At 46.8% G+C, this 23128-nt stretch overlaps 1 protein-coding gene across 1 annotated transcript in view; it reads left to right on the top strand.

Annotated features, from left to right (window-relative positions):
• Positions 1-22066, top strand: part of Traf3ip1 (TRAF3 interacting protein 1) — a 55497-nt gene extending 33431 nt beyond the window's left edge. Inside the window, exons 13-15 of the mRNA XM_036173448.1 lie at positions 8741-8817; positions 18423-18646; positions 20360-22066. Of these exons, the coding sequence (XP_036029341.1) occupies positions 8741-8817; positions 18423-18646; positions 20360-20525 (467 nt within the window). The 3' untranslated portion in view covers positions 20526-22066. The remainder of the gene's footprint in view (positions 1-8740; positions 8818-18422; positions 18647-20359) is intronic.
• Positions 22067-23128: the final 1062 nt, after the last annotated feature.

Below are 23128 nucleotides of genomic sequence, written 5' to 3' on the forward strand. Positions count from 1 at the left end.
AACAAACTATGTCTTAAAAACAACCTTGCTCCAAAAAACCTAAAAGCAAACAAACAAACCACGACAAAAGCACACCAGTAGAGCTTGTGGAGAGTAAAATTATATGAAGGATCTGAGCTAAGAGGTATAGCTAAGAGGTATAGGGTGCTGGTCTAGTACGTGCCAAGTCAGGCTGGGGTTGCCCCCCCCCAGGTTAATAAACTAATAAAGGCAGACAGACAGATAGAACATAGCATGCAGTGGGCTTCCCACAGGCAGACAGTGGTGTCTGCACTTTTCACCATGATGTTGGGTTTTGTAGAACAGAGGTGCTTGGTACTTACAAGGACAGTGAGACAGCCTGGACTTAGTGGGCTCCGGAGGTTGGCAGTCCATAGCTGCTGAGCTTGCTTGCTCTTAGATCGTGGAATTTCATGCTCATTCTTTGGCTGCTCTATAAGACATTTGCAGTACTTAGTCACTTCATTCAGACTATTGGGCCAGTTTTTTTTTTTTTTTTTTTTTTTTTTTTATCAATTGAAGAAAAGTTTCCTTTTAAAGCCCCACAGCACTACTTTATGTAGTTCTTCCTAACTGGAGCGGTTGGTTGATAGTCAGTGGCAGCTCGTGGTGTGAACCCTTTCTTTGGTTTTAAGGAGTCACACAGTTGGGTTTCAGGAAGCAGACCGTCCCAGGGCCCTGGGTTTGATGTGTCAGAGTTGGGCCCGCCGCTGTGCAACGGGCCTGCTCAGCGGGCCATTTTCCATCCCTTTGCTTTTTACTGTGGCAAGACGTGTTCACCCCGCTTTGTGAACTAGTTTCCACTTTTAAGGACTTGAACATTAGTATCAGCGGACCAGTCTTTGGGAACTCTTCAATGTGTTCTGAGGGATGTATAAAAAAAAGTATTCCCCTTCTCTTTCGTTTCCTGATGGGCCAACTGTGTGAAGCTTGGCTCTTTGGGGCCTGGCTGCGTAGGAAGCTGGTGTAAGTGGGTACTAGGGATGGGGAGGGTAGGGACTTAGTCTCGCTTGACTGGGAAGTTCCCTAGATCCCAGCTATCCTGAGATCCGGGCCAGGCTCAGGTCTGGGTCGCTCTCTTTCCTCTGTGTCTGTCCCAGAGCTGCAATGGTCTCAAGAGCTGCCTTTGTCGTCCTTTTTATCCATGTGGCAGTGTGGAAAACAGACATGTAAGGTGCTAGGCAGGCCATTAGTCACAGGCCTTTCATGGCACAGTCTCGTGCCCAGCTGTGAACTCTTTATGTCAGGATCTGAGAAGGCAATACTAACTGAACTAGTATTTCAGATGATAACTCAGCTACTCTGTTGCGGGAGAGCGCTGAGCCAGAGTCAGCTGTTAAAACAGAAAGGTAAGAATGAGCCCTTCACATAGAGCACGCCAGCTGCCAGGCGCCAGTGTCCTCCCAGGGTGCAAGGGAGTCTGCACATAAAACAAGGCAAGACTCTTGGGCTAGTGTGAGCGGTGCCATTTGTGATACCAGAGTGTCATGAATGATCTCTGAAACAAGTTCCAGGGCCCACTGGTCAGGAGCCCTGCAGGCCACTAGTGTTGGAGGGACTGAGACAGCCAAAAATGTGGCTGCTGCCTGGTCCTCTGTCTGTGGGGCCTCCAGTCCAGATGCATTTGATTTCAGCCTTTTCTCACCGTCCAAAGGACTGTGGTGGAAGACCCCTCAGTCTGTTCCCAAAGCCTGGCAGCCCCCAGCAGGCTGGGCATGTGCTGGTCTGGCGTGGTGGGTGCAGCCAGGTGAGGGATGATGGTTGTCAACCAGTTTAAATACAGAATACTTGTCTGCGAACGACTGTGTCGGGGCCCAGGGCAGGGAATGCATGGGAGAGTAGAGCTGCAGGGCCCCTGCCCTGGCATTGGTACAGGAGCTGAGGCTGCAGAGGTGGAGAAGAGCCTCCGCACAGGAGAGGATGGAAAGAGAGAGTAGGGGAGAGGGACTGAGGGTGGGTGACCCTCCCGACAGGAGGGTGCCCCAAGGCAGCTCAGAGCTGGGGAGTTGAGGTGGCTGGCATGGCGTAGCAGAAACATGAAAGGCAAGATGTGGATGTGGGCAAGGAGAGGGCCCAGCCAGGTCCTTCCAGACTTCACGTGGCCGTGTTAGGGAGGCCAGAGCAGTGGAAGACGGTGGTGATATTTATGGTAGCGGTGACATAGGTTAGGTTGGGTTTCACAAGCTCCATGTTAATTTAGGCTTGAAGAGCAGAGAGGAGTAGAGCCCAGCACAGCCTGCAGGAGGCGCCAGGTCTGGGCACACGGACCTGAGGCTGTACATGTGGCTCTTTCTGCATGCCTGTTGCCTGGGTCCCCGCTGCTCTTTCGTACTGTCCTTCTATCTGGAGTCCCTACTGTCCAGTCCCTGCCACTGCCCACTCTGTGCTGGATCCTAGATCACCCCCCTTTCTGTGGCCGCAGGAACTCTTCCTCCCTGAGATTACTTTGTCCAGGAGCGCTGCTGCTGTAGCATTCATGTGATGCCTTGTGCGAGTCAGATCCCAGGGGCTGTGGCCCCTGTGCCCACATGTGGGCACTCCGGTGCTTGTGCCTTGAGGACAAGGCTTGTGTGGAGATGGGCATATGTGACTGCGTTGCTCTCCCCAGCCAAGGCGCTCCGGCCCTCATCCTGGTGGCCTTATGTAAACATGTCCCTGGGTGTGCTGCAAGGATTCTGGGCCTTCAGCTTTGTCGTCTGGTGGTGCCGGGGTCAGAACCCAGGGATTGATGGATGCTTGGCCAGCTCTGACGCCCTCTGCATCTCCAGCCCACAGCTTTGGCTTTGCTCCCTCCCTGTGGTGCTCTTCACTGGATGAGCCATGTTTGTGCCCTGAGTGCAGCACGTGGAGAGCAAGCACGGGATGAAGGTGCAGTCTAGGTCGCAGGAAGCTGGAGGAGTTAGTTCTTTAGTTCATCAGGGTGGGCTGAGCATGCTGGTCCTGCTGGCCCTGAGCTGTCACGCCAGCTTGTTTCGCGTGGCTTTGTGACTTCAGTATTTGCTTCACTTAGCTCAGTCTTTCTTTTTCTCCCTGGGCTTTTCTTTTCTTTCTTTCTTCTTTTTTTTTTTTTTTTGTTTTGTTTTGTTTTGTTTTTTTTCCAAACGGTTTCTCTGTGTAGCCCTGGCTGTCCTGGAGCTCACTCTGTAGACCAGGCTGGCCCTGAACTCACTGAGATCCGCCTGCCTCTGGATTCAGGGCGTGCCCCACCGCCCAGCCAGTCTGGTTTTAATATGCAGTTTTATGGTTCTGGTTGGCCGTAGCAGACCGGTGGTAAAGTGCTGGAGAAACGCCCAGAGGAGCCCTGTCTAGCAGGTCTCAGTTACTGGAGGTGTGTTTTCTCTGGCTGCTCAGGGAGTCACTGCTGTGTGTCCCTCCCATGAAGGCTAATTTTCTGCTGCTCTTCTTTTCTAGGCGACTCCCCCAGTGACGCAGGTGAGAGCGGTGTGAGTGTTTGGTGTGGCCCTGCGTGTGTCAACGTGGACTCTCCCTTCTGGGCCTGGACAATGTACCAGGGAAATACTGAGAAAATAGACCATTTGAATGGGTGTTAGTTTGCTGTATTTTAAGTCCCAGGCTTGTGTGGGGGTTATACATGTTTATGTGGTAGTTTGTTTTGTTTTGTTTTGTTTTCTCAAGACAGGGTTCCTCTGTGTAGCCCCTGGCTGTCCTGAAACTAGCTCTGTAGACCAGGCTGGCCTCAAACTCACAGAGATCTGCCTGCCTCTGCATGTTTAATGTGTTTTAATCTTGAAAAGGCCACATTTCAGGGTTCTTTCCAGAGTATAATGTTTATTTCTAATGTTCAAATTCTAATATATTTTTACTGTTTTCTAAAGTATAAATTTCCTTTATTTTAAGTAGTAGAATACATTCTACTGTCTTAGTAGTTTGGACTTGTAACTTGTGGGCTTAATCTTTTTATTAAAATGAAAAAACTGTTTTAGTCAGGTGGTCCTGCTTACTTTTAATCTCAGCACTCAGGATGCAGAGACAGGTAGACCTCTGTGAGTTTAAGGCTACCCTAGTCTATAGAGCGATCCAGGCCCTTCAGGGCTGCATAGGAAGACTTTGTCTCATAAGCACAAACAAAATGATTTCCTGACTGTGAAGAGACCATAGCCTCACTGTAGATCATTCAGAAATGTAGACCTCTGTAACAGAATGAAAGGCACTTGGTGACCGCTGTTTGTAACTGAGCCACACACACTTGGAGGCCCACACGTGTGTATGTGACTTCGAAGTCTGTCACTGGAACACTGTGGTTAATTAGATGTTAGCATGGGGAGTCCAGCGTGTGAGTGGACTGGGTTTGCTGGTGATCGACACTCCTGTCTGTCTAGTGTGCCATTTCTTTCCTCAGATTCAGTTCATTTGTGTTAAGTTGCAGACTGGATCTATCCATCCCTTGAACTTTATTCCCCGATTAGTTGGCCAGTTTGTATTAGCAGAGCTTGTGTGTGTTCATGTCCCCAAATGTCCACATTTAGATGTCAGACCTCTTCTGTTTCGACTTCACCAGTGATGGACGAAAAGAGTTCATTGAAATTTTCAGTCATTTGATTGATGCCTTTTCAAATATTTATATTTAAACTAGTTAGTATTTATATTTGAGTAAATTTTATTTTTGTTACTATTGAATTCTTTTTGAATTGCTGATTGGATTGTCACCTGTTTAGAAGGAGAAGCTGGACCTACTGGCCAAGATAAGCCCGAGGTGTCAGAGAATACAGAAGTCCCCAGTGAGCTTTCCTCCAATCTCAGGTGAGTCCTTCCCCAGTGCTTGGGAGTATGGCCACTCCAAGGATGAGCTGGGGGGCTTCCTGCCATAGCTTCTGCTGCCCATTCAACACTTGTGTGATGCCATAGTTATTATCTGTACACACTAAGTGTGGTGCCATAGTTATTATCTGTACGCACTAAGTGTGGTGCCATAGTTATTATCTGTACACACTAAGTGTGGTGCCATAGTTATTATCTGTACACACTAAGTGTGGTGCCATAGTTATTATCTGTACACACTAAGTGTGGTGCCATAGTTATTATCTGTACACACTAAGCGAAAGCTACTTGTTGAGTTTTCTTGTACCTGAGTTACATGGCCATGTTTGAAGCAGTGTGGCAGTTTGGGGAAGTCTCTAGTCATGGCAAAGGTCTGTCATGTTCTGATGAGTGGCGGCTGTGCTGTGTTAATGGGTGTTCATCATATGTCTCTGCATCCTGAGTGCTGAGATTAAAAGTAAGCAGGACCACCTGACTAAAACAGTTTTTTCATTTTAATAAAAAGATTAAGCCCACAAGTTACAAGTCCAAACTACTAAGACAGTAGAATGTATTCTACTACTTAAAATAAAGGAAATTTATACTTTAGAAAACAGTAAAAATATATTAGAATTTGAACATTAGAAATAAACATTATACTCTGGAAAGAACCCTGAAATGTGGCCTTTTCAAGATTAAAACATATTGAACATGCAGAGGCAGGCAGATCTCTGTGAGTTTGAGACAGTGGTGTTGGAATGATGCTAATGTTGACCTGGGTTTTTATTTTGTCCACTTTGAAATGTGTGTGTGTGTCATGTCCTGTTTTTTCCTTCCAATGCTTACTTAGAAGAATTCCTCGGCCAGGGAGTGCGCGACCAGCACCTCCCAGGGTCAAACGACAAGAGAGCACTGAGACCCTGGCAGGAGACAGGTGAGGCTGCCTGGCCGGGAGGTCCTAGAGAGCCCATGTTCTCTAGTGTGTGGGCCGTGGGATGCAGGGGTCTTGGGCCTGTGCTGAGAGACTGGGTGGGGGTGTAGTAGGTAGTGCTGGGAAGACTTGCTTTTGAAGAAAGATGGGCTTAGGTCTTAACCAACAAACCAGCATGCATTCCATACTGGCGAGAGGGAGAAATATGTGTGTTCATGTTCATGATACCTCAGAATGCATAGGCCAGTGTTGGGTTGTGTTTCACTGACCTCTAGATAGAAGACTTTCAAAGCATAAAAAGGAAGAGTTGAAGGCTTAATTGCACAAAAGTTAGAAACAAAGGGTACCCCAAAGCTGAACATACAGAAGAGGTAGTGGATATGGTGGCTGGGCCTAGAGGAGCCGTTCTGTGAAGAGGTGAGGTTCTGGGTCAGTGTGGCCTGAAGTGTGCCATTCTTTGACTGTCTTAGAGCCAGTGTTGGAAGAGGGAGATCCAAGAGCCTTTGTGGAGCAGAAGGACCAGCAAGGCTGGGGTAGTGGGCTGAGGTGGCCTATAGCTCTGGGCAGCATGGGGGCTTTGGGGTAGTGAAAGGTGCTGTTCTCTGTCCCCACTGTTCCCTGAGGTGTCGTTTCCCACTTCACCCACACCCTCACCCACACCCCCCTGTCTAGGGCAATGGCAGTCTGGCTTCTTTCAGATGACTGTGATGTTCCCAGATGTGTGGGGCTGATGACACTGGTGGCTAATGGGCCACTTCTAATGTAAGTGACTCTCTTCTTGCTTAGGTCAGGAAGTGGTAAAACCGTCTCCAATGTGATCATTGACTCACAGAATTCTGACAATGAGGATGATGAGCAGTTTGTGGTAGAAGCTGCCCCTCAGCTCACAGAAATGTCAGAGATTGAAATGGTTAGTTCACCAGAGGGTCCTGTTCTCAGTAAATATATTCGGCTTTTCATTCATGTAAAAACTGTTTTCCCCCCTAATTCCAGTCTAATTTCTTTAGTTTCTTTGTTTATATTTATTATTTGTTTGTTTGTTTAATGACTTTGAACATTCAGTGTACCTGATCTTTCTTCTTTTCTGCTCAGGTGCCATCAGGGGACCTGGAGGATGAGGAGAAGCATGGTGAGTGTACTTGAGTCCATATGTTCATGTGTCCATGTGTCCATGGGCTGGCTCTCCATGAGTGCTCTCACAGAGATACAAGTGGCCCTCCTGTGCCTAGCTGTGTCTAGGAGGGTCACTGTTGCTGCCACCATGTGGACCTGTAGGGAACCACAGGACCTGAGATTAGTATGGGCTCTGGTCACAGTGGCATCCTGTTTTGTCTGCCCAAGACATTAATGCCTGTATACACACATACACATATAAATTTCCTTGAGACTAGAGCTTTCTATGTAGCACAGGCTGCCTGGAACTCTCCATCCTCCTGCCTCAGCCTCCTAAATGCTGGAATTAGAAGCATGTGTTACCACACCCAACTTAGTTTCGTTTTTCATTCATATAAAATATTCCTAAGGAGTTGGGGATTTAGCTCAATGGTAGAGCACTTGCCTAACAAGCGCAAGGCCTTGGGTTCAGTCCTCAGCTCCGGACGGGCGGGGCAGGGGGGGGGGGAGTATTCCTATGGCTTTAAGGTTAAATGTACACAGCTAAATGCATTAAGAGGTGGAAGTTTGTTGGTTTTTTTTGTTTTTTGTTTGTTTGAGGCAGGGTCCCATGTGTGGCTCTAGCTGGCCTAGAACTCACTGTGGGGACCACTTTTGACCATCCTCCTGCCTCTGCCTCATGAATGCTGAGATTATAAGTGTACACCACGCCACCCAGCACTGAGGTATAAGACTTTAGACCTTGTTCTTTCTCCCTCTACTCTCCCTCGCCCTTATGTGCAGGTGAAAATATGAGTACTATTTTCATTTAAAAATGTGTGTGTGTGTGTGTGTGTGTGTGTGTACAGATGTGTGTGTGTGTGTGTGTGTGTGTATGTATGTATGTGTGTGTGTGTGTGTGTGTGTATGTGTGTGTATGTATGTGTGTGTATGTATGTGTGTGTGTGTGTGTACAGATGTGTGTGTGTGTATGTGTGAGTGTGTGTGAGTGTGTGTGTGTGTGTGTGTGTGTGTGTGTGTGTGTGTGTGGTCTGCTGGCTTCCATTCCAGCACAGAGGCAGTTTTGGCCGCTCTTCATAGTGGTGTGTTATATACCATGTGGCTATGTCATAACTCATCTGTTCAACCTCATTGGGTAAAAAAACACTTTTTCTTTTGTTTTTTTAAGACAAGGTTTCTCTGTGTAACAGCCCTGAGTGTCTGGGAACTTGCTTTGTAGACCAGGTTAACCTTGAACTTACAGAAATTCATCTGCCTCTGCCTCCCAAGTGCTGGGATTAAAGGCATGCACCACCACTGCCTGGCAAAAAAATCAAAACTGCCTTTAAGTATATTTTATTAATTATGTTTGAGTTTGCTGCTGGTGGATAAGTCTTAAATCCAACCAGAAAGTAGCTGGTAACCTCTATACACTTGTGCCATGGTTGCGCCATGGGTGTCTCGTGCCTCACTGGTCATTATTGTGGTTCTCAGGGTTTGCAGCCCAGTTACACTGTTGATGGCGCTACCCCAGCAGCCTACATAGCTCTGGAAAACAGTGTTTTTAAGAAAATGACTTTTCCTAAGCTATTTACACCGTGGAGATTTCTAAAAGAACGTTAGTATTCCTGCCTAATCTAAAAGCAGTGTCAGCACTGAGAAACCATTAGAATCGCTCTGTTGGAGTAGGTAGTTACATTCTGGGGTGTTGATCCACATTTCTTCTTAACTTGGGGAAGAAGAAAAAAAATCTGCTTATTTCTGTGACACTTTGTGACTAGCCTATGCCAGCAGCAGGGGGCACCGTGTTCTGTCTTAGCACAGGATCAGAAGGTGTTTTGATATGGAAAGAGAAAGGATGAGAATTCAGTGTTTTGCCCATCTTCCCAATGAGGTCTGAGAGTAATAAGTAACTTCTTGGGGAATAAGCTTTAACTGAAAACTCCTGGTTTTTAACAGGTGGGCTTGTGAAAAAGATCTTGGAGACGAAGAAGGATTATGAGAAATTGCAGCAGTCTTCCAAGCCCGGTGAGAAGGTAAGGAGCGGGTCTAACACGGGCACTTGGAAAAGCCTTTAGATGTTGCAGGGTTCAGTAGATTTCAAACCCGTAATCTTGTTCATGTGCTTGAAGGCCATTCCCCTCCCAGCTGAAGTATAAGAAGGTGGGGCTGTCTGGGGTGCTGCTCCTCACTGTCCAGCCTGTTGCATAGGGAGCTGTTGAACCACCACTCCATGGCGTCCCTACTGGCCTTGACTGCTCATTCGCCCTGGCAGTTGTGAAGAGTGGACAGGCTGACCCCTGACCCTAGGTCATTGCAAATTAAGAGCTGGGGTTTTCAGGCCTGGTTCTTACTGTGAGTTCTCTGTGTGTATGTCTCCTAGGATCTTTCTTACTGATGTGTTTTTTCTTTTTAAACTGTTACGATGTAGATCCTGTGTGCAATCAGCCTCCAGCAAGGTCAGAGGCAAACACATGAAGCTCCCACAAAGTCACATTAGTAAGAGGATGGAACACTAAAATACCTTGAATGAGTTTTGGTGGCTGTGGTAGTTGGAATGAGAATGTCCCCTGTGGGCTCTGACATTTGAATACTTGGTCCTCGGTTGATGGCACTGTTGGGGGAAGTGTGTCATTGGAGGCAGGCTTTGATAGTTTAAAGACTTTGATCACTGCTAGTTTGCTCTTTCTGCCTGGTGGTTAGAGTGTGAGCTCTCAGCTCCTCCTGCTGCTGCCCTGCCTTCACAACACCATCGTGGACTCTAACCCTGGGCCGTTGAGTGCAAATCAGTTACCCTGCCTTCCAGAAGGTGGTCACAGTGTCTGTCACAGCAGTGGAGAGGAACCAGTATGGTTGATGGAAGCCTTTCCTTCCCGAGAGCTTTGGAGTTTTGAACTGGCTGGTGTGGCTGCCTCCCGTCATCCCCCTTTGATGACTTTGTTGTTGTGCTTTCCCAGATATAATGTATGTACTATATATGTCTGTCTATATTGTGTGCTTGATATACATGGTGGGATCCAGCCTGTGTCTCCTTCTGTAAATATTTTTGTAGTTTGTTACCTGCCTTTGTTCTTTTATTCTAAAGAAGTTCTATTTTTCATTTTTAAAAATTGTTTTAAAAACTCCTTTGTTGCAGTACAGACTTAAGCTCTTTTGTACACTGAGCATGCTGTGTCGTATATCAGTTCTACCTGCTGTAAGGTAGTCGTGTTATTCTTTCTCATGCCTGATGCTATCTGCTTCACCCTTGAGTATCTGGTCAGTCCAGATTTAGTACTGTGTGTGGAGATCCGGTCCCCCGCCCTGTTCCGAGCCAGCTAGTGACAACTATCCTACACACTTGGGTGTGCTTCTGGAGAGCACCATTGTGTTCTTCCTTGCTTTAAGCGTTGTGCTTTCTGTCTGGCAAGGTCATTCCAGTTGCTCCCCTCCCCCTCCCCCATTCTCCACGTTGTCTCTGCCGCTACTGAGTCTTGGGGCTGGATCATGCAGTCCTGGTAGTGAGGTTACCTTCATCTGGTTCCATGGAAAGTCTGGTAATCTTGCCAGGTATGAGTCACATGCATTTAGCCCCAGCACTCAGGAGGCAGAGGCAGGTGGATCTCTGAGTTTAAGGCCAGTTTGGTCCACAGAGTGAGTTCCAGGCCAGCCAGGGCTACACAGTGAGACCTTGTCTTAAACAAACAAGCAAACAAAAACTGAGCAAAGGTCTGGTAATTTAGATTCAGATTGTATTAGTCTAGTTCATTCGTTTGTTCATTTAGACAGGGTCTTGCTGTGTAACTCAGACTGGCCTTAAACTCATGGTTCTCCTGCCTCAGACTCTGCTCTTGCCTGCCTCTCTTTACTTGTACTCACTCATTGTGTTGATATTGGTATTTGTGTATTGTTATGTCTGTCTGTCCCTGTACCCGACTGAAGAGATACAGTACCGCAAACGCAGTTGGAGCACCCCGGTGCCGTCATTGAGCCCACACTCTCAATCCTCAGACATAGTGTCTCCCTGCCTGAATTTAGTGCTTCTCATTCTCCTGTGTGCTGGTACAGCTTTCGGATGTGTATTCTAAGCAATGAGTAATAACTCTACATTGAAAAATGGCATGTAAATGTACCATAATCTGTATCTCTCCACAGCTTGCTTTATAGTCTCCACATTGTATTTTACACATTCCAGGGCTGGGATGTGGTTCAGTGGTAAAGCACTTGCTTAACATGTTGACAGGTCTGGGCTCCATCCTTAGCATGTCAGAAAAGAAAAGAAAAAAAGGTTTGTGTTTATACGTTTGGTTCATGTACTTTGTAGGACTTTATGGCATTCCATATGCAAGCCGTACTCTGCCAGTGTGTGTCGTTGTTGCTGCCTGTTTGCTTGTGTGGAGACACAGTCTCGCTCTGTGATCCTAGTTGGCTAGAACTTGCTATGTAGACAAGGCTAGCTTCAAACCTGTACCACCATGCCCGGCTCAGCACTTTTCTCTTTGCTCTGAGCATCTCTGTGGACTTGTGTGTCTCTGCATGTTGCTGAGGGTACATTTGTCAGGTGACGTCACCGCCTCTTTCAGCAGAGCCCCTGGGAAACCTTCCTCTTCTCCTGGCTGCCTACACCTTTTCTGCACTGTGATTCCTTTCCAGGCCGTGGCCTGGCTCATCTTCAGCGCTGTGATCCCATTCCGGGCCATGGCCTGGGCCCCCTTGGCCTGCATGTCCTTCTCAAGGCCCCCACCTCCTGTTGCCGCTCTCCCTGTGTCCCCCTTGTCATGATCTGTCCAGGTTGCCACTGTGTCCCTTGCTAGCCCCTTTTCTTGCTGTTCTCTGAGCATTAAAGTTTCAATCTTTTCATCCTTTTTATTCTCTCAAAACTTTGTTATTTAATGAGTGAATTTCTTTAATAGTTGTAAGCATTTTTATAGTTCTTCTTAATTTTGAAATAACTGTAACTTCAGTGAGGCCAGGAGATTTTTATTTGATATGTCAAAGTCTGGAGGCTACATTTCCAGCTAGCAATGGCCTACATGCCCCTGTTTTACACTTCTATGTGCCTAACTTCAGGTGCCTTACGGGAGAAGATGGCTGCCCCATCTTAAGCCCCCAGGCTGCATTCTAGCATGCAAGAAAAGATGAAGGAGAAGGCATGCCCTCCATGTTTAGCATACTTACTGGAAGTTGGATCGCCATTTACATTGTTCATCACTGTCATAAAGAACACCATAGAGTATTTTGGCCTCTGTCAGTTTAACTAACTACAGTCATATTCCATCACCCTCAGTGAGAGCTTGGGCACGATTCTTAGGCTGAAGTCTTGGCAGGTGAGGGGTCCGGGGAGGGAGCGGCCTAGCTGGGCTGAGGTGGTCTCCCATGTGTGGGCATGTATGACAGGAAGCTTCGCACAAAGGGAGATGAGAAATGGCATTCTCCAGCTGTCTCCTCCGTGGCATTTCCTGGGGAGTTGTTTATCTCATCCGTGTTTTCCAGGCTGTTCTGAAATAGGGCTATCTGCCCACAGTTCCAGGTCTCCTCTGCTTAGCGGGGCTGGCCTCTGCTTAGCGAGGCTGGCTTCATCCTCATGATGGGATTTGCACACGCCAGGATCGCAGGCTCCGGCTGCAGTTTGGCGAGGACCTCCGTTGCTATGTCGGTAACACCCTCCTTTTCTCTGGATAGCCTTGAGGATTTAGGTTTTCTAGGGATTGTATAGCAACTCTACTTCTTTATTTGTTTAGTACACAAGGGCTGGAAGGATGGCTCAGTGGTTAAAAGGCCTTGCTGTGCAAACCTGAGGACTGGAGTTTGAATCCCACACAAGCTTGTAGCCTTGTCTACTGCAGGTGAAGACAGGAGGATCACTGGGGCTTGCTGGCTGTCAGCTAGCAAAAAAACACCCCGAGCCTTGCTCAGGAAGAGACCTTATCTCAAAAGGAGCAAAGTGGAAAGTGATAGAGGAGGCCATCTGACACCTTCCTCTGGCCTCCAAGTGTGCACAGACATGTACACCTGGACACATACATGCATGTTCATCACATACACAGAATCAGATCAATACACTTTAGAAGGTAAACAGATAAGAGTGTACATTCCTTTGAATGAGGAATAAAGTATACTTTATCCTGAACTCTGTGTGTGCGTGTGCGTGTGCGTGTGCGTGTGCGTGTGCGTGTGCGTGTGCGTGTGTGTGTGTGTGTGTGTGTGTGTGTGTGTGTTTGTGTTTGGTGGGTAGGGGACGAGGAGGCCAAAGGTCAACATGGGGTGTTCCCAGTTGCTCTCCACCTTATTTTTTGAGACAGAGTCTCACTGAACCTGGAACTCACTGACTCTGCTAGACTGGGGTGCCAGCAAGTCCCAGGAGCCCTCCTGTCTCTACCTCCCAGCATTGGTAGGACAGGCCTGTGCCACCCTGGGTGCTGGGGATTGCACTCAGAACCTCATGTTCATGCAGTGAACACTTGACCAACTGACCAACTCCTCTTCTCAGCCATGTCCTGACACTTTGAACTCTTCCATTGTCAAACTCATGTTGCATATTAAAAGCTCTCTTTCTTTTAAGATCTATGTACTGGGTATGATTTCTTCCCTGATGTGGGTTCCCAGGTGGCTGTTTCTTACCTTTCAAGCAAAAGTTTCTAGAAAGTCTTTATCAACAATTTGTACTATAGCAGTCACTTCTTAGGAGTTGATGAGTCTTTCTTGGTAGCTAATTTGTGAGAGTATTTTTTGTTTTGTTTTTTTTAAATCAACATTTCACAATGCATGCAAAAGTGTGTCTACTCTCTGTCCTTCTTGGGTGCAGGGTTCTAGGTACCTTGAATGTTTCAGAGGCAAATGTATATCTCACTCGGCTCCATCATGGCGCCGTTTCCTGCCAGCAGATTCTTGTCCCCCTACCTCCCTCCCCTTCATCTAAGAGTTTAAGTAAGTGGTTCTGGCCCAGATGCAGAAATCAGGTGTGCTGTTTGTCCTGGTGGCACTTCTGTTTGGAGGGAACATTTTTTTCAATGCTAAGGAAATACAGATTTCTAATCTGGGCTTCTCTCCAGGCTGTCTTTGAAGTTCATTGGAAAGAGAGAGATTTCTTGCTGTGCTAATGGACTTGAACAACATGTTATAGGATAAATACATGGATCATATTTACTGTATTATTGTATTTATTTATGGTATTAAATGCTTTATGCATTTTCCCAGTCACATGCTTGCTTCTCAAGAGGTTATACACTAGTATTACCATTTCAAGCTGGCATTTTCTCCTTAATTCAAGTTCATGAGAACTTTTTGAAAAACAGTCAGAGATTCCGTTTTTACAGTGTTCCCTCCACTCTTGAAGTCACTGCTTTCTAAAGCTGATAGGTAAAGGCACTGTGCAGAGGTGTGGGCCGTCACAGGGCTTGCTTCTAAAGCATTTGACATTTCTCCCTCTCGGTCTTCAGTCCTTTATTACGTGCTGCTGCATCCTGGCTCCTCTTCATTTTGGGTTGCTCTGTCAGATTCAATGCTGTGTGTTTTCCGTCCTGGTCAGAGGTAGCTCCTGGCACATTCTTTTTGTGGGTTTTGCTCTCTCTGGGTTGGTTTAAAGCCTCTGATTTTGCTTTCTCACTTCCTGCCCCTGTGAATCAGGTCCTGTTGGTGTCTGGTGGGGACTGGGTGTGTGTCACCTGTAGCCTGCTTATATTTATTGTCCTCCTGAAAGAAAAATGTGGCAGCTGACAAGGAAATGTGGCTGACTGTCACAGAGAAGCGTTTAAAGCAGAGTGTGGAGTGCACTCCTGCAATCCCAGGAGTTAGTTGGAGGCCAGCTGCATTACAGGAGACATGACTTCAAAAAACTGGGGAGAAAAGAATTTCTTAGGAAATGTAAAAACCTGTTGTATCTTCAAATGCTTCTTAATGAACCAAATAACCTTCCCGTGTTATATTTTAGTTAAGGCAAATAGTCTGTGGTGAGTGCTGTTTAACTGAGTCCCCTGGGGAGGATTTTGGTTTCTTACTTGGTGATCCGAGTTGCGCCTCAGATTCTTATTGGCCGCCAGGTGGCGTGGTGTCATCAGCTGTGTGTCAACACTTAGGGAGCTGCTCTAGAGATGCCATTTCTGACGCTCAGCTCCAGACTTTGACATTGTGTGAGAGGGGCAATGGGGACATACTCAGGACTGTTTCCTCAATAGTAGTAATAATAATAATAATAATTACAATAATAATAATAATAATAAGTAGTAGTAGTAGTAGTAGTAGTAGTAGTAGTAGTAGTAGTAGTAGTACTAGGATTGGTTTCCTTCACAAAAGCTTAAGGAAAGGGTCTGTTAGTTTGGGGGAATTTGGGTTTGTTTTTAAGGACATTCAGCTTTTGTCCTGAAGTCTGCCTGTGGTTATGCACAGAACATGATCACAGTGTCCTGTGGCCTGTGTGTCCTCACCCGTCAGCATGTCCTCCCAGAGAGGGGGCCTCAAAATACATGTGCAAGGTTCAGGTGAGCACAGGTGACGCCCGTTGAGTGTCTGAGGCCTAGAAAGCTGAGATGGTTCTGGTTGAAAATGGTTCTGACGTTGTTTCAGATCACAAATCGCAATAGTTAAAAACAAGGCTGGTTGGCAGGGCTGGTGGAGTGGATGGTACTGTGTCTCAGTGGTGTCAGTGCATGGGCTGCCCGGTGAGATCCAGTTGCTGAAACAGGATCCTGGAGTGTGAGGCTGATCTGTGGGGTTTCAACGATGCAACCAAAGATGTCTGCTTAAAAATTTATGACTGAAACACTCCTAAGCTGTGTTTGCTGGTGCAGCCCTGTCATCCTGGCACTCGGGAGGTGGAGAAGAAGAATCACAAGTTCAAGGTTGTCCTTGGCTACATAGCAAGTTCGAGGCCAGTTGATACCCTATCTCAAAACAAACCAAAACATGGACCAACCAGCCAAAGCCAGACATGTGCTTCACACCCCGCCCCTGCCTTCCCCTCGCATTTCCGGACTGTTGTCACTAATCTGTCACACCCTGCCCCTGCCTTCCCCTCACATGACTGGACAGTTGTCAATAACCTGTCACACCCTGCCCCTGCTTTCCCCTCACAGGACTGGACTGTTGTCACTAACCTGTCACACCCTGCCCCTTTTCCCCTCACAGGACTGGACTGTTGTCACTAACCTGTCACACCCTGCCCCTGCCTTCCCCTCACATGACTGGACTGTTGTCACTAACCTGTCACACCCTGCCCCTGCTTTCCCCTCACAGGACTGGACTGTTGTCACTAACCTGTCACACCCTGCCCCTGCTTTCCCCTCACAGGACTGGACTGTTGTCACTAACCCTTTAGGCTGTTTCCCTTTCCTGAAGTCTGAGCCGAATGAATGGCTTTTCAACTCTGATGTAGTTAGCTTTCTTTGATGCTCACATCCCTTCCATGGCTCTTACTGGTCAGGGTCAAACCAAAGTCCTCATTGCTGTCTCGCACCCTTGGCACTCCCTCCAGCCCTCAGCCTTCTCCGAGCACCAGCAGCCTGCCAGTGTGTTCCTTCCCAGAGACCCTGCCTCCTTTCTCCCTCCATCTGGAACCCTGCCTCGGGGGAGATCTGTTCCTGCCCACTGTACAGGGCCCAGCATCTTGGTATTGTGCCATGTTTGGCACCCTGCTTTCTACTAGATAACAGTGGTGCTGTGAGTGTGTATGGTTCTTCCATGCTCAGCTTCTACAGCAGCAGCAGAGAGAGGCCTACTGATTTGCATCTAACACAGTTCATTTTCCCTTTCAGTCATTAGTCATTAGCATTTTAGTTTAGAGAGTTTTCTGTAATCCCTCCCTCCCTTGTGTGTGTGTGTGTGTATGTGTGTGTGTGCATGTAGAAGATGGAGAACAACCTTAGGTATCATGCATGTATCATGTTCTTCAGCCACTATTAAAGTTTTTTTTTTTTTTTTTAATGTATATGGGAGTTTTGCCTTCATATATGTCTGGCTACCATGTGTGTGCCTAGTACCCACAGAAGCCAGAAGAGGGGAGTGGACCCCCTGGACTCTGTAATCTATATATTACTGGTATTGTGAGCTGCCATATGGGTGTGGGGAGTCATACCTGGGTCCCTGAAAGAGCAACCAGTGCTTCTAACCACAGAGCCATCTGTCTATCCAGTCTGCCTTTTCTTTTGAGACAAGGTGTCTCACCTAGTAGGCTAGGCTGGCTAACCAGCAAGCCCCACTTGCCTGTCTCCACATCTAACTCTAGGATTACAGGTGTGCACCACTGTGCCTGGCTTTCCCATCTCTCTTACCAAATGTGTTTTATTTTGAGGTGCCTGTGGATCCCTCTGAGCTGTGGGAGGCACTGGAGATGTGCTCTGAAGCCTTCATAGCTTGCCTATGCGGTTTCCCTCACACCCAAGTTACCGATAGTAGCATAGTCAAGGTCCAGAATGTTCCTTCACCAGCTCCTTCTCAGTGCCTTTTATAACTTAACCTCTTCTATCCCAGCTATTGCTTCTGGCCATCACTAGGGTGCCCTCCACTTTTGTAATTCTGTCTTTTCAAGCTTGTATGTGTAAGTGGACTCAGTTTATAGCCAAGCAGGGTTTTTCATCTGGCATAATTCTCCAAGAGTTGTTCAGGTGATCTTGTGTGTGTTTCTTGCTACATAGTCTTCTGTGGTATGGATATACCCCAGTTTATGTAACATATCTGGTCTATTTCCAGCTTGTGACTACTTTTTGTTTGTTTTTTCCTTTATTCCTGTTTTTATTGAGACAGACTCAAGCTAACTAGCTATGTAGGCGAGGGTAATCTTGAACTTCTGGTCCTCCCAGTTCCACCTTCCATATGCCACCGAGTCCAGCGTCATGGTGGAGACTTAGTGTCATGGCGGAGGGGGTATACTGACAGCAGAGTACAGCTGCTCACCTGTGCAGTGGAGGGGCAGAGGGAGCAGGGAGGTCAGCAGCAAGATGCACCCTCAAAGGCAGCTCCTAGTGACGGCTTCCTTTTCCCCAAAGCTCCTTCATAATACCCAAGCCTTCAGCATTAAAAAAAAAAAAAGATTTATTTATTTACTATGTATGCAGCATATATGACCAGAAGAGGGCAGCAGACCTTATTACAGATGGTTGTGAGCCATCATGTGGGTGCTGGGAATTGAACTCAGGTCCTCTGGAAGAGCAGTCAGTGCTCTTAACCCCTGAGCCATCTCTCCAGCCCCTTCAACAGACATTTTTAGATTCGAACTATAGACTGGGATAGTCTTTAAAGACACCCCAAACTGCCTAGTGAGCAGTCGCCAGAGAGCAATTTCTTCTGCCTGATGCCGAGCGAGCCTTGCTGCCTGACTGGCACTCTTGGACACACTTTCACGACCTTACTGCTGACCCATGTCACCTTCAGGGAAACGTCTCTGCCTCTTGTCCCTCTTCAGATCGTCTGCCTACTTGCTGCCACTGAGTCTTATGTGTTCTCTCTGTAGTTAACTGACTGTACATGTCTTCTGTGCAAAGCGTGGTTTACAAATGTTTCCTCTCACCTGATTGTCTTTCCAGCTTCTTGAGGACTGCGGCAGGAATATTTTAATTTCTGATAAGCTCAGTTCATCAGGTTTTCCTTTTGTGGGACCTGCTTGGGGTGCTGCCTCTGACTTGCTTAGCTCACCCTAAAGACTGTCTCTCCCTACTTCCCATAACTGAAGGAGCGATCCCTCATCTTTGAGTCAGCGTGGAAGAAGGAGAAGGACATCGTTTCGAAAGAGATAGAGAAGCTCCGTGTGTCCATCCAGACCCTGTGTAAGAGTGCACTTCCCCTGGGAAAGATCATGGACTACATCCAGGAAGACGTCGACGCCATGCAGAACGAGCTGCAGCTGTGGCACAGCGAGAACAGGCAGCATGCTGAGGCCCTGAGCAAGGAGCAGAGGTGGGGCCGCAGGGGGGAGGGGCTGCAGATGGGGGAGGGGGCTGCAGATGGGGGGGAGGGGGCTGCAGAGTGGGGAGGGGTTTTGCAGGTGGGGAGGGGGATGGGATCTGAATGAGATACCGATGAACTCATTAAAAATTATAACTAAAAGAAATAGAATAGCCACTGAAAAGAGATTTATTTAGAGAGGTGTTTTATTTGGAGATTTATTTAGAAAGGTACCTCATGTTTGTAATCAGTAACTCTAGAATCATGTGACTGTTAACATGTGGACTTTTTCTTCAGAAGATATGATTTGACTGAATGATACATCTCTAAGTCCATGTTATAGAAAGCTGGGTTACAGTTGGTTCTCCCTCCCTCCCTCCTCCTCCTGTTTTTTTGTTTTTTGAGACAAGGTCTTAGTGTAGTGTGGATGGCCTGGAGTTCATTATGTAAACCAGGCTGGCCTTGAACTGACACAGAGATCACCTGCCTCCTGAGCACTGTGATTAAAGGTGTACACCACCACACCAAACTCTCTTTTCATTTTTTTAAAAATTAATTCCATACTAGAATTACATTGGCTTTTCCTGTTTCCCTTCTTCCAGCCCCTCCCAGGTATCCCTCCAGCCCCTCCGATGCCTCTGCTCTCAAATGGCTAGCCTTTCTTTTTGATGATATATAGATGTCTGTGTACACAAATACATAAACACACCTGCTAAGTCTGCTTTTGTTGTGTGCATATGGTTTCAGGACTGACTGCTTTGTGTTGGACCACCAATATGGGCGCTCTTTCTTACTGTTACGTTTAGTCCCATAAGTTTTTAAATGTGCAACATGATGGAATTTAGAAAGATCACTGAGAACATGAGTGCTGATTGCAGCATGTAATGGTTATCGATTCATAGTTTTGGACATAAGGTGTTGGGAAGTGTCAGCTCAAAGAGCCTCCCTTATGAAACCTGACCCTGCTCTATTGCAAGCAGAGGGTGGGACCTGGCCCTTTGTGTTGTATTGACTTTGTATTTATAGGCTTTAAAAGCCTGAGGGGGGGTTGGGGATTTAGCTCAGTGGTAGAGTGCTTGCCTAGCAAGCGCAAGGCCCTGGGTTCGATCCTCAGCTCAAAGAAAAAAAAAAAGCCTGAGGGGAAGGTTGCATTTGACTCCAGCATTCCGAGGGATATTCTGTGCCTGTCCAGGGCTCTGCTCAGCAGTGAAGAGATCACCTGTCCCTGCTGGACAAATGGGACATGGCCAGGAGTCCCTCTAAGCCGTGTGAGCCTTATCCAGAGGAGAGGTGTCTCTTGGCTGGTCCGGGCTGACTCCAGTGTCTGTGGGGACTTGGTAGCCCACTTCCCTGTTGCCCCTTGGCCTTTTTTGTGTATATACTTTAAGGACATCAAGCCTTTCTCTGAGGGAACATTAGTTCTTCTCATTTTACTTTTTAAGGGAAATCTCACATGGGTTAGGGAAACAGCTCTGTGGTAGAGTGCCTGCCTAGCCTGTGTGAAGCCCCGGGTTCTCTGCCTGCTTCTGTGGGAAGTAAACAGGCGATTGGCGTTCTCAGGCTTGATTGTACTGTAGCCTGCCTGCCATTCTTAGGGGACTGGCACTTAACCCTTTTCTTGGGGTGAAGCCAGCCAGGCCTTTGCTGGTGCTGGCTTTTGGGCTGGAGGGAGAGACACAGACCGAACCCTCAGGACACTAATGAGCACGGCTTGTCTCCCACTAGCATCACAGACAGTGCGGTGGAGCCCCTGAAGGCCGAGCTAGCTGAGCTGGAGCAGCAGATCAAAGACCAGCAGGACAAGATCTGTGCTGTGAAGGCCAACATCCTGAAGAACGAGGAGAAGATCCAGAAAATGGTGCATAGCATCAACCTGACGTCACGAAGGTGAACGGCCAACCCTGCAGAGATGGAGCAGTCGTCCCCGTGATGGGAGAAGAGGCGGGAAAGTGCCACTCTGAGCCCCAGTCTGCTGAGAAACTGGACTGCAGATGGCTGGACCCAGCTGAGTTCAGCTTTCGGCTCAGGCGCTAAGCTTATTAAAAGGCTGTTTTCTTACCTCCTTCCAGCTGCGGTGCTTGCGACTTCCGTCTTCAGCTCGCCTCGTGGGAGGGCTTCTTTCTTGGTTTTTTGGCAAATATGTTTTCTGCTGCAGCCTGTTTAATCCTGTCCCTGAATTTTTCTAGCGGTAAGTTGTGTCATCTTCTGGGGAAACGGAGGATCTTCATTTCTGCTTCAGAGTCTCCCAGAAGGACTTCCTGCCAGCACCCAGTAAAGGGTGACTGTGTCCTTTTTAGCGGGTACTTCACAGATAGAACGAGGCCTGGAATGATTAAATTGCGCTTCCATTTCAGCCTGTGACCTTTAAGGTACCTGTCACTGTGCAGGGTTGTTGTCCTCTTACATTGCACATGCTGCTGTCTGCAGTCCCCTCCTGGCCCTGCTGTCTGCAGTTCTAGCCCATGAAGTGCATGTGCTGACAAAGGAGAATTCAGTCTGGCCATTATTAAATCTGGCATTGTCTGATGGGAAACTGTCATGGCTGCCCCTTTGGCTTTCTTCAGCCTCCAGAGTATTCCCAATGGACAAGCAATGCCCTGGGCCTCCTTAAGACCGTGGAGCATGAAGGGCAGGCAGCATGATCCTTTTCCTCTGTGTAGGTGTGTGCACTGAGAGGTGGCAGTGAGGAGAGACTATAAAGAAGAGAGTGCACCAAGAAGTTATAGTTTGTGTTGGGTTCCCCTTTTTAAAGATCCTTTTTTTCAAAGCATAGTGGATTTTTTTTTAATGGTTTATATTCAGTTTTTCACCTACATAAAATACTGTAAATACTTACAAGGTCTTGAATTATTGTATAAAGGATCTCAGCGTTAGAAGATGTTCTTACTGGCTTAAGGTCTGCGATCATCCTTATGTTCCTGAGTATTTATTATGTTCACTAAGGCAAGCCCTGGTAAGTGCAAAGACTACTGGAGCACTTTAGGAATTGTGTTTCCTAGAGGCTTGCAGACACGGCACAGCTAGTGTTTCTAGTCAGTTGAAGGCAGCAGCCCAGTTCTCAACTGGGGGCCGTCGGGACCAGGTAGAGACTCCCTTCAGCTGGTAGTCCTTCTCCTGGCACCACACCACTCTACCAACCAGACGCTTCTGAATAGTTTGAGGAGAGAAGGATTGTTCGTCTACCAGTCTTTTGTATGTTCATAATCTCTTTTCTACTAAATTGAATGACTTAGCCATAACTCTAAGTGGACCCTATGTAGCCCAAGTTAAGATATATATATATAACCTTTTATAAATTTGTATATATGAATAGAATTTTTATGTTGCAAAATTTACATACATTGTATGTGAGTAAATTTTATATGCTGTAGTCTATCAGATTGTATCATAAAGTTTTATTTTTCTTTTATACATAAATCATTAAAATAATCACCTATTTTTCCTATAAGTGTATGGATTGTCAAGTTGATACAAAAAATGTAAGCGTTTAGATTTTAATTTTCAGATGAATCCAGGGGAAATAGCTTCTCATCCATACTGTGACACACTGTTTTTCCCATAGTGATTGACACTTTATGAGTCTGTTCATCCTCTGCTAGAAGGATGTGCTAGATCACTTGTGACATTTCTGAAGGCCTATAGGTGTAACTGTCTGTGTCTTGGGATATACATATTAAGCCCTGACCATATTTTGAGAGAGTTCAGAAATGGAATTCCTGGTTGTTTCCCTACTGTGGTTTATAAGTTTTCTAGAAGTGTGGAGTCACACATTAGGGATTTGAAGTTACAGATTCTGCTGATGTTAATCGAAGCCTAGAGGAAATGTATAGAAATAGCATGAGGTGCAGTGGTGAGATGGATGGTCCAGGGGGTAAAGTGTTCACTGTGCAAGTGTGAGGACCTGAATAGGGCCTCCCAGAACCACATAAAACAGCCAGATGTGGTAGCTAGCTCACATCTGCAGTCCCAGAGCTCCTACAGCAAGATGAGAGGCAGAGACAGAGAATCCCCAGAGGATGGACCAGGCTGGTCTATGCAGCAGCAAACAAGACCCTGCCTCAGATGAGGTGGAAAGTGAGGACCTACTTCCACATATGCACCTGCACTCATACACACACCCAGGACACAGGTACTTAAAACAGTAGTCAGGGCATTATAACGTTCATACTTTATACTTTTTATTATTCATACTTATTTTCCTTTCAGTAATCAACTTTACAAAAAATAGTAGTGAGTAAATATGTAAAGAAAGAGGTACCCTCCCCCTTTGTGCCTAAAGTGCCAGTGAGAGTTAGGCGTGGGTAGGCATCTGGTCAGTGTTGACAAATGGTTTGGTGATCCTAACTTGTTTTTCCAAGCTGCCCTGAACTAACCAAGTTCACCCTCTACTTTGATGTGCTCAAAAAACCAACCAAGCAAAGAGAAAAACTCTGGCTATGGGTTTTAAACATTAAACTGGTTCACATAATTCGGAAACTTCCTGTAAGTACTCCA

This window comes from Onychomys torridus, chromosome 23 (genome assembly GCF_903995425.1).
Source record: "Onychomys torridus chromosome 23, mOncTor1.1, whole genome shotgun sequence".
NCBI lineage: Eukaryota > Metazoa > Chordata > Mammalia > Rodentia > Cricetidae > Onychomys > Onychomys torridus.